A 12159-nucleotide genomic window follows, 5' to 3' on the forward strand; every position below is an offset into this window, starting at 1 on the left:
TAACAGGCGTTATCAAAAGGCACTCTTCATTCAAAGCAGGTCCAGCTCAAATTATGTCCCCAAGCAAGTGCTGGCACTGTGTGTGATGGCTCCAATTTAATCTCATTGTACTGTTTATATAATGACAATAAATTGACTTGACTTGACGACTTGGCAGTGAAAAGGAAAATCTCTGTTTCAACGAAAAGCAGAATGAGAGTCTTCCTTGATTTGCACTTTAACTTTTACGTTACAGTTTCTTTTGTCAAAACTCATCTCACAGTAAATGAAACAGAACTCTGCATGGACCAAACTTTATAACTTTCACATGAAATGCCTTCAATGTCCACACTTCATACAAACCATGAATTATTTCCTTATTAATACCTCATAACCTTCTAAAAAGTCTTTTAAAATTTCTTTGATAATAATCATTCCAAGCAGCACCCCAGGAAAAAAAAAAACACAAAGTGTGAACATGAAAGGAGACTTTGCAGCCAAATGCAGGAGAAAAAAACCCTCACTTGCCAGTACAGTACAGCACTGCAGCCCTGGAACTCCTGAAGTTTGGTGTTGTTTCAAATTTGTTTTTCAAAAGTAAAGTTCTCAAGTAAATTGTCCTCTGCAATGATAAATTAAAAAAAAAAAAACAACATAAAGGGTATTGAATCAAAATGCTGCATTCCCGATTCATTCTTCTTACATGTACTTTAGCACAGTCAATGTTGGGGAACAGTATTATTCTACAATTAAACTCTGATTTATGAGAATATAATTTGAGTTTAAAAGATAAATCTTTGTAATTCATGTGTAGTAATGCTTTGCACCCTGCTGCTGGAGTTTTAGATCAGTGTATGTCAATGAGTGACAATCTTTCTGAGTAAGAGTGAATGCCACTTTTATGGCCAAACAAGCTCATCTTGAGAGATATAAAAAGTGTTTTGGAGGTGAATTTTTTACTAACTCTTTTGAAAAAGAAGCTTCACTATTTGTCAATACCATTGAAAAAAAACTGTAATGGCTTGTCACTAGATCTGAATAATCAAACCACACCTTACTGCTTACCACACTATCTACACCCTAAGCTACTTGGTAAGACCACACTGACAGACTCATGTCATCGGACGGATCCAGCTTGCAGTAATGCATGAAATCCATACAGGTTCCTGCATTGCATCCACAAAAAAATAATCCAACAATTATTAAGAGCACAAAATATCAAAAGTCATCAAATGACACTTGTAATTATTTATAGGTCATCAGGTCAAATAATGAAATACAGCAAATGCATGGCAAATACAGAAATTACACAAGGCCACAATTTGTATAATGGTGCCCCCTCATGGTCATACATTGCTGATCAAAGACAATACAACACAACACAAAATTTGGTAATTGCTTTGTTTTTTAATAAAAGGCCATACTTATTCATCCAAAAGACAAATATTTCTTCTGTGCACACTGCCATATAAATTGAGCTTTAAATGTGGACAAATAGATGACTATCAAAAATGTAAATGTATATGGTGGTGTGGTCTAATAACATACTCATCACTGCTGCGAAGTAATTTTTTGGGACCTGTTATGAAATCGTAATTACCAGACCAAAGTTTGTGCACTAACATCTAAATCACTGCCTCCTAAAATCAATGTAATATAAAAAAAAAAAGGTTCTAAAGCCTATTGTTATAATTTTACATATTTACAGGCCCAGTTGTCTCAAAATGCATTTCTTTACATTATCTTTGTTTCTGGTCTAAAGCACGCATTTTGAATTTGTGCATTTCAATAGATAAAGCTAAAACACTAAAGCCAAAATGTAATTATAATTGGAAGTTATCATTCCATCTATGGGCAAAAAAAATTGTTGGGTACAAGCATGAGCAGAAGCTTAGAACTCAATCTGTTTAGGGAACATGACTCAAGAGGGTTGAGAACCAATACTTGGCTTTCCATTCCAATATAGATGATACTGAGCTTCAATCTTCATTAAGTTTCATGCCAGTTGTTTTCATTGCCTTCGCTATCTCGCCCACAATTTGATGTACAAATCGCCTTGTGTCATACTGAATGTTACTTCACTTCTATATCGTTCAAATAGTTTGATTATTTTTTTGATGTTATTTCCTATGTAAATTATCTTGTCTGAATACATTTTTTGTTTGTTTTTTCATTACTGTTTTATAACATGCCCTGGCCTTAAAATCATATTGTGAAAGAGACAATAGAAATAATGGAAAAAAACACATACCATTGAAAGTTTGATGTTGTAACAACATTTAAAAACATACACAAAGCAAAATAAACATGAATGAAGCATTTCAGATATGATTATGATTAGGTTATAATGCTATGTTCATCACTGAACTACATTTATTCATCTAAAGAGTCTCTTAAGTGTCATGAGAAGCAGTTCACATTGAAAATCTTAAAACAGTCTCCACAAAAAGTGGCTTCATTGGAATGTGCACTGAAAGACCCCAGTGGTTCAAATGAAACACCTGCCCTTTTGCCTTGTTAAAGATAAGTGGCCTTTTTCAAGACTTTTTTATTATTATTTCAGACTCTATTCTCAAATGTGGCTGGCCCGTGGCAGCAATTCTCATTTAAAAGCATTGCATCATAGAAGCTGCATTGAAGTTACAATTCTGCAGAATTCTCCTCTTCATGACACAGACACACACAGCCACAAGTTTTACACGGAAAGCACTCTCCTGTAGGAGCATCCACTCATGGTGGCGGTGTGCTTTGGATGAGATCATGGCTGTCACCCAGATGGCGGATGTATTTGCCCCTTCAGTTGACAAATAGCTACTTAATTAAACCATTAAATAACTTTCAAACCATCTAAGGATCACCTGTTCAATTCCCAGGACCAACAGGATAAATCTGGATGGGGGAAATGATGAAGCAGTGCTTGCCCCACTATCATTACCACCACTGAGGTGCCCCTGAGCAAGGCTCTTAACCCTGGTTGCTGCAATGGAGCTTTGTGGCAGCAGATAAGAGGATGCCTGTAAGAGAGAGTACTGCTTCCAGTGAGCATCAGCTGCAAAAATAAAGGCTTGAAAAGAACAAAACTCTTTAAATTAATTTGGTATGAAGAGACCCAACCTACCTCATGAGCAAGCACTCTCTTGACAGTGACAAAAAAATAAAACTGAAAACTGAAGAACTTCAAACGAGAGGAAATGTTGAGCTGATACTTTATTTGAGCCCACCCCTATGTCCCTACATGCAACTTATCATTTTATAATAATTAATTATCACTGTCCTTTCATCATGTCTCCTTCAGTGGCAGAATCTTTCTTTCCTCCAGTTCTGGCTGCTCAGCTGCCAAACCTCGTGCTCTCATTTCACTTCCGCTCTTTTCGTTGGTGCTCCTGTGCTGAGAGGCTACTGCAGCCCAGTGACAATGACACCACTGTGTTATACAGCTTTGTGTTTTGCTACATTCATCAGTTCCCTTCATCTCCCTCTTCATATGACCTCTCTATCAGCTTCTTGCTATAGATCCCCTCTTTCTTCCCTCTTGGCCCTCCCAGCTCTCACTGCTTCGCTCTGCTGTCTCTCTCCACTTCTGCCTTTTATTCAATGAGCTGTGACTCAATTCACATTTGTCTGTTGTGTGCATGGACGCCTACAGAGTTCCTCTCAGACAGTGGTGAGGGCAGAGCAGACACATGACACTGTTCTTGGTTGATGTCATGTGAAAGTGAATTTCAAACTATTCACCAGTCGTGATACAGATATACATAATTTTATACCATTTTTAACATTTAAAATGGATAACACAAACTTTACACCAGTAAATCAAGATTTACAATTTTTCATATGTAATATTAAATATATTTTCACCATCCATTTTCCTGTTAAGGGTCACGAGGGGAGCTGGAGCCTATCCCAGCAGCTTTGGGGTGGGAGGTGGAGTTCACCCTTGACAGGTTACCAGTCGATGTGCAGACAAACAACCATTCACACTCACAGCCACACCTACGGTCAGTCTAGAGTATCAATCAGCCTAGTCCCCATTTGCATGTCTTTGGACTGTGGGAAGAAGCCAGAGTACCTGGAGAGAACCCACACAGGAACAGGGAGAACATGGAGACTCCACACAGAAAGACCCTGTGCCTGAGCCGGGACTCGAACCTGGAACCTTCTTGCTGTGAGGAAGCAGTGCTGACCACTGCACCACCCAATAAAAATGTTATTAGAGTTTTTATTTCTATTTTTATTAATGTCAGTTTGTTTCCACAAATATCACAAATACTTGTATTAAATTCATTACATTATATACAATATTATTAATGTGGCATTATGGATAAAAATAAGTACTGTCAATGCCTAATAGATAAAACTCACATGGTATGTGATGCATTAGCTAGTTCTTGCTTTCTTGGGGGTTCTGCCTGGGATCTTTCTGTGAGGAGTCTGCATGTTCTCCCTGTGCCTGCATGGGTTCTCTCCTGGTACTCCGACCTCCTCCCACAGTCCAAATGGGGACTAAGTTAATTGATACTCTAAATTGACCGTAGGCGTGGCTGGCAATGGTTGTCTGTCTGCATGTGTTGATCCTACGATGGCCTGGCTACCCGCCCAGCGTGTATCCTGCCTCTCACCCTCAGGCAGCTGGGATAGGCTCCAGCTTAGTTTAGTCTATCTCCTCATGGAAGCAGCAAGAGCACCATCTGGAGGATTTTTACTTACACATCATGAGGCTTTCCTTTTCATCTAAGGCTGGCCTGGTCAAGACAGCCAGATACATATTTATTTTTATTGAGCTTTTATCTCCCCCTCTCCTTTCTTCTCTTCTTAGCTATTTATATTATTTAGGCCATGAAACAGGCGCAGAGAATCTCTGTGTCCCGTTGCCCCTCCTGCCACCGCAGCACTCTGTACTCCTGGATACCAGGAGCTGAGATAGATAAGTAAGTATTTGAAAAACGTTTCAACATATTTTGATCCCATACCAACTTCTTCTTCTTGATCTAACTGGCGACCTTTTGGTTGCTAGAGAGCCATGCTACCTCCAAGTCGTGCAGTACAGTATTGTACAGTATTAGTGTGTTAAGGCATTTAATTATGTTGATTCCTCATAGTATCTGGAGTCTGTTGCTGTTCCATTTATTTATTATTATTGTTTCCAAAGGGATATGGCCTTTACTTTCATTAAGAGATTAGTTTAATATTTTTAAGGGATGTTTTCATCGCCATTCATTGTCTGATATGTGCGATTTTTACAATGTTTGCAGGGCTGTGGTGATTGGGCCCACTGTGGTTTGCCTCAATAATTGTTCTCCTTTGTCTGTGCCTGCTCCTCCACCAGGTGATGTTCATCAGACTACGCACAACCAAGGTCAGTGCCCGGCAATTAGTGGCCCCCAGGCTAAACCTGGCCTCCCAGTGATGACATCAAGCCCACCAGATTATACTGAAAACCTGACTTTTAAAATTAATTGCTTTCTTTCTTTATCATAAAAAATAGGTAACCAAACCCTCTGTCTACTTGTCAGTAACTAGTTACTCTAAAATGGCCGTCAGTGGTTTCCAGAGCTTGAATTTTGAATGTTGGTGCCTCTGTGCTATTTTGAGATACAGATACAGTCTGTATTGTTGTAATTTCTCTCTCTTCTGCTGTTAATATCCAACTAATAAACACTGGGAAAGTCTCACAAGTTAATTTTTCTCCCACATCAGCTGATTCTCACGTTCTCTCTCCCCATCAAAAATAAACCAGACCAATCAATCATTCAAAACAAGACAGTATAGTTCATCAAGACTTTAAAATGACAGTCATACAAGAGTGGATGTGTTGATCAACACCATCCACATCAGCATTAAATGTGTATTTATCCATCCATCCATTCTCTATACCACTTATCCGTTAAGGGTTGCTGGTTGCGGGGGGCAGTGGGGGGGGGGGGGCAGCTGGAGCCTTTATCAGCTGTCATTGGGTGAGAGGCGGAGTTCACCCTGAATGGGTCGCCAGTCCATTGCAAGGCCATCAGGAGCAATTAGGGGTTCAATATCCTGCTTGAGGATACTTTGACATGGTCACTGGGGGAAGCGAGGATTGAACCAGTGACCATGCGGTTGCTAGACAGCCACTCTGAGCCATGCCATGCCCTGTTGCTGCCGTGTTTTTAATCTCTGCACAATTGGAGTGATTAGAAGCCAGGTAAGATGAATACAGATGTCTTTCCTTCCTTTTTTTAAAAAAACTTGATTGCTGTCAACTTTCCTCTTAAGACCTTTTAATAGTGTAGCATGTTTAAGAGACATTATTACCATTTAACATTTTAGCCTTTGATTAAGCCTGGTTCACCATCCAGTGGCTCCAAAAACATTGTCCCATGGCTAAACTTACCTGCTGACCCCTTACCTGGGTTCAATGTGATGTGGCACCTCTTTCTTTCTTAGGAAGGAAGTGTGGCTTTCTTGCACCCCTTTTAAACATTCTGTATAGCTTTCATAATGTACTGCATATCTATGGCTCTTTGAAGAGCTTCATATCTGAACAGTGCTATACTTGTCACGCCTAGACTTGCAATAAATTTGTTTCTGATGAGTTATTTAAGGATAAAAGAATCAACCTCTTATAAAAAAAATACAACACAAAAACAAAATTTTTGTCATGAGTTCAGACAGTTTTCAAGATAAACCTTGAAAATGCACACAGACTGAAAGCTTACATTAAACAACACTGTTGCAGTGAGTATCAGTTCTAGAGGACTACAGCATATGTAACAATTCAGTGGACACCTTTTGCACATCATACTGGGGATGGCTCAGTAGTACTCTAACACAAAGACTGCAACCTTGAATATCTGCTGAAATCAATTCCAAGTTTATACAATCTTTTTCATCTCTTGGACAAATGTCCATTTACAGTATATATTATCATACATTTGAATTATAAATTATCATACATTTGAATTGAAGTACTTTGCAAGCATTCTGCTTTTTACAAACAAATTCTGCTCTGCTGAAGGAAAAGGAAAAAAACAACATAATGTTGAAGTGCTGCAAAATTGCGGCTTCTTTTTATTGAAACTGTTTCACACAGAGTACTTTTAGCAGCTCGTTTGGTTGGACAGAATCATTCAAACATTCCAAATGAAATGATTTAAAGAAATAACTCCACTGTAAAATAAAGGCTACACCTCCACTTGATGCAGTCTGTATCGAACTATTTACATATATACATTTTCCAATATCTGATCCAGCAATTTTGGCTAGAATCGGAATGATAGTGTGTAGCAGCTGGGTGGTTCTCTAATGTATACATCTAATGATACATATTTGCTAAAACGACCACAGAAGTGTCATATGGCAGAAGTGACAGAAAGCTCAAAAGATTTTAAGTGTCAGAAACAGAACAAAAGTCCCACGGCAAGTCAGTGGGGCCATTTTAGCCTGCAAGGCAATGAGCTTTTCAAGCACAAGCACAAAAAAAATTAAATAACAGTGAAAACCTGTCAACATTATTTAAATTTCAAAACTGTAATAAAATATATACATTCCAAAATCCCATGCTTCACTTTAGATGTGTTTCTTGCCCTCACAGCATGTGTTTTTCTTCCAAGAAAGAACAGTTCTACTTCAAAAGACATGAGATTGAAATCTCTCTGAGCAGATGAGTTCTAAACAGAAATATTCCTTTAAGAAAAACTTCATACAGGGTACAGGCATAGCTCTCTCACAACTGGACGGTCTGTCAAAGCTAGGGGCTAAATACTTTTGGAGGGTCGATATTTCTCGATGGCTCAGGCAGGGGGAATACAAAAGCTATTGAGAGACATTGCAACTCATGTTGTGGTTTACAACATGAGTTGCTCAGTGAAGACTGACTGCAGGAGGCATGTAGTTTGGCTCTACCCAGTGTTTAAAAATAGACCAACCAGCATCTCAATACAAGTGACACCCAGTAGCTCAGTAGGTCAGTCAAAGCAGATGGCCGCACCCATAAATCCTGAGTATATTGTTAAAGAATTTTTTGCCATCATGTTGCAGATGTGCTGGTTCATGGGGAAATGTTGGGTGTAAATTAATTGAGAGTGTGTGGTTCTAGGCCTTTTTGTACTTGTAAGAGATAACTTTTTAAGTGATTTGGGGCCAAATTTTCATTAGTGGCTGTTGCAGATGCTGACAGCTGTAGTTTTAAATGTTGGATAGAGCCTATCCCAGCAGACATTGGGCAAGAGGCCGGGTACCCTGGATAGGTCGCTAGTCCCTCGCAGGGCCATCAGGAGTAATGAGGGGTTCAGTATCCTGCTCAGGGATACTTGGACATGGTCACCGGGGGAAGTGAGGATCAAACCAGCGACCCTACTTCCAGCGGCCACTCTTCCTCTGAGCCATGCCGGCCCTGGTGTATATATAGATAGATATACATGTGTATACAGTATATACATATATACATTTATATTGTAATACTTTAAAATCAGCCATTTTGCAAGAGTACATCACATACATTTGATTTTCAAGTAAATTATTGCAAAACATAAATTACAATAATAATGCAATAATAATGTAAAAACGGCTATATTTTACTCCCAAAATCTTGCCTTTGGCCCCAAAAAGCACTGATTCAATGTCAATGTCCTCTGAGAAGAAAATCTTTGGTGAACAGTCAAGTGCTGTTTTTATCTTTACAATTTGCTTATCTTATGTATTGCTTTTAACTTTGTATTAGTTATAAACTTGACACAATTTTGGACTTTGTATCTTTTGTACCTATTTTACTATACAACCTAACTTACTTTTTCTACAGCACATAGTACGGCTTTTAGAATACCGCTGAGCTTCCTGGGGTCACTTCTCTCTGCAGCTTAACTGCAGCAAATACGAGAATGATCCAGACATCCCTGACCACCGAGTTAAATGCAATCTAACATGAAGAGTTAACATTATCAGTATTTGAATTTGAGTATACGGGTTTTTCAAGTGAGTGTCTTTTCTACCTTTCTAAGCTCTAGAGACTTGACATTCACATCAATGGAAGGCAAAAGGCTTTTAGTATTCAGAAGAACAATAATTTCTTGAAAGAAGAGAGAAAGATCACAGCTTGTGGACAAAAGTCCTAGGACTAGATGCATGCAGTCTGTTTTCAAAGAGTTGGCAATTACTTGCATAAACACAGTTTATTGCTCCCACTGTGGGGCACTACTGAAAACCTCCACCCAGACTAAAGGGGGTGAACTTCTGTGCCTGCTGGGCTCCTATCTCTGCCACATATAGGGCACCTGTCTTCAAGTCCAAGTCTACCAGATGGGGTTTAACTTCATCGGCCAACTGAATCACACTGACCACTCTGCACTGGCCAATCATACCCACTGGCGGTGCATCCAGTAGGGAAATCTGATTGGTGTTGAGCTGAGCAACAACAAAGTATTTCTTGTCCGGGGTCAGGCGCACAGAGAAGGGAGCATCCTCAGTGAAGCAGCTCCCCCATGTCCCCAGCCATTCACCCGTGACAGAGTTGAAGACCTGGATCCTCTTGTTCCCCCTGTCAGCCACCCACACTCTCAAGGCATTGTCAACCGTAACACTGTGGGGGATGTAGAACTGAGATGGGCCTTGTCCTTTCTCTCCATGCATCCATATCATCTCCTGGTCTTTTGACAGTTTGATGAGCCGGTTGTTCATCCCACCATCACCATCTACTATGTATATTTCCCCGGACTCATGGACAAAGATTTCAGCAGGCTGGTCAAACTGCAGAGGGCTGATCCCTGAGCCAGCCTTCCCAGGTGTACCGAGCACCTATCAAATACAACCATATGTCAAAGAACAAGTAACAATTAGTGGTTTTTTTCTAAATCTGTGTATCACACAAACAAAAACCAAGCAGCCTCCAGTCAAATCATAGGTGAAGTTCTCACCTGCAATAGTTTCCCAGATGGCGAGTACTGTTTGATGCAGTGGCCATACCGACCTTTCCCTGTATCAGTGATCCAGATGGTTGGGTTTGACGTAGCAGCATCTGCTACAAACATCCCATGAGGCATCTCCAAAGTGGTTGTGTTCCAGGACATGAGGAAATCTCCATCTGTCGTGAACACCATCACCTTGGGAACAGTGTCACCTCCAACAGGAGCAAAGCAGAGGAAAACACTGAGTGATTTGTTAACATGAGGTACAATTTTATATTCATTTGGGTTTTTTTTTTTCCATATTGACTTCTGTTCTGATGAATCCCTCAAGTTGTTGACATAATCAGAGAATAGGAGAAGCAAACCAGTGCAATATAAATAATGATATTCTTCAAGTTAGGGTTTGTGAATGTACCAAAAGACATTTACCGCAGCTATCGATGCCAACAGTACTGCGAGGGTGTCAGAAGCTGGAGGCCTGAATCGTGTATCTGTATTGTCAGTCACCACAGTAATAACTTGAGGTTCAACGTTGGATTTTTAGAATCCAATCTATGAACTTTGCTTCATGGTTCACACCTTTACTTCACAGCAGATTAAGATTAAAAAGAGAGAAAAAAAACAGAGCCTCTGGTTATGGATAGTGAGAAGTTTTAAGAGACAGACTGAACTATCTTTGACTGATTTAAGCCTTGTGCAGACACTGATCAAAGCCCCACACAGAACACTTGCTCATCTTGTAAGATGCAATTTTCTTGTTATTTTAAAGCAGATTATTTCACAACCTGGCAACCCGGAAATATCACTTAAAGTTCAAACAGATCTATAAGAGATTAGTGAGTAATGAAGCTGTCTTTTTCAACTTATATCATTTTATATGGTGAATGTCACTAATATAAGGCTTTTCTGCGCTCGTCTTGTCCTTTCATGGTCTTTATGGTAGTTTCCCTTCCACTGAACCACATCCCCTTTACCAAGATGAGCTGTCAAAATGTCTACTCAAAAACCTGGGACTTAAAACCAAAAGTAAAGAGAAAAAAAGATGACATTTCAAAGGTAAGGGAGCAAATGGCTACATTTCTCATAGAAGACAGACAAGCTGTGAATGTGGACTTTCATTGCTTCAGGGCAGTCAGCACTGGGAGACTTCAGTAAGCTCAGTAAACATTCTTCTTTGAATTTGTTCAAATAAAGCAAATTTCCTGTAATCATAAGAAAAATATTTACATGCCCTCCGGCCCCTGTCAGTTTCAGTTGACACCAACGAAAACTCACCACAGTGTTTATAGAAAGAACACTAAAGTAATTAGTTATCTTTGTGCAGTGTAAGAGCAACTAAGAAAAGTGGGACGACTCGGAATGAAAAGTTTCTGAATGAAAACATTTAAATGACCTCACATTTGGGAAAATATCTCTAACGAAGTCACATATGCAGAAACATGGTAGACAAAAATCTGCATTAAGTTAAAAGTCAGGTTTTTCAAAAAATATGTATTTAATATCATTTGGTGATCACCATTGTGTAATTTCTTACTGCTGTTAAAGTTAAATATTACCATTAACCTCAAAATCATTTTCTTTCGCTCTTCACTGTCAACAAAAACAATCTGTGCCAGTAATATTTTGTTCAAATGCTCTGAGAAACACATCTTCTTTGTAGCGTCCATACTGTTCCAATCTTACTTAAATGACTTACAACTTCATTAACATTACTTACAACTTGAAAAGTTCATGAACATGTTGGAAGTTGAAAGAGTGACTTCCCAGCTGAGAAACTCAGACTTTCCAACATGATATAAATACAGCATTATACCTTGGACTTGGACTACTTGATGGGCTCCATCATATGTTGGGGGCTGCACTGTTGATAACCCAAACCAGCAAGTGAACTTGGGGCAGAGACAGGAACCCACTGAATTAAGCGTAATGGCCCTGATGGTGCACATTTGCACATGTTCAGCACACTTTTACGGTCAGTGCACATTTTCAATAATCACAAAACGCCCAAGGTCATTCACATTTTTATATAAATACATATGAACCCGTCTTTGTTTTATTGTATTATATATATGTTAAATAGGTAGGTGATATTGAACAAAATCTACTTGAATCTAAAAAACAACAACAATTTACCGCACAAACAAAGCAAAGGACAAAGAATGTCTGATCAAATTATTGTATCTACCTCTCTGGGCCACATACACCACACCTGCATACTGGTTGACAGCCACTGCAAACACTTCCGCAGTAAAGAGCTCTGGCTTCTTGGGCCAGCTCAGGTCCAGTCGGAAAAGGGGTCTTCCCA

General features: G+C 39.4%; 1 protein-coding gene across 1 annotated transcript in view; it reads right to left on the reverse strand.

Moving 5' to 3' along the window:
* Window positions 1-6974: 6974 nt before the first annotated feature.
* LOC147239104 (NHL repeat-containing protein 3-like) overlaps window positions 6975-12159 on the reverse strand; it is a 5854-nt gene continuing 669 nt past the window's right edge. Inside the window, exons 1-3 of the mRNA XM_086195511.1 lie at window positions 12040-12159; window positions 9864-10066; window positions 6975-9744 (exon numbers count right to left, since the gene is read on the reverse strand). The exon at window positions 12040-12159 is cut by the window's right edge and continues 669 nt beyond it. Of these exons, the coding sequence (XP_086051637.1) occupies window positions 9145-9744; window positions 9864-10066; window positions 12040-12159 (923 nt within the window). The 3' untranslated portion in view covers window positions 6975-9144. The remainder of the gene's footprint in view (window positions 9745-9863; window positions 10067-12039) is intronic.

This window comes from Aulostomus chinensis, chromosome 23 (assembly GCF_037954235.1).
Source record: "Aulostomus chinensis isolate RoL2024-O1b breed Wild chromosome 23, RoL_Achi_v1.0, whole genome shotgun sequence".
In the NCBI taxonomy this organism is placed as follows: domain Eukaryota; kingdom Metazoa; phylum Chordata; class Actinopteri; order Syngnathiformes; family Aulostomidae; genus Aulostomus; species Aulostomus chinensis.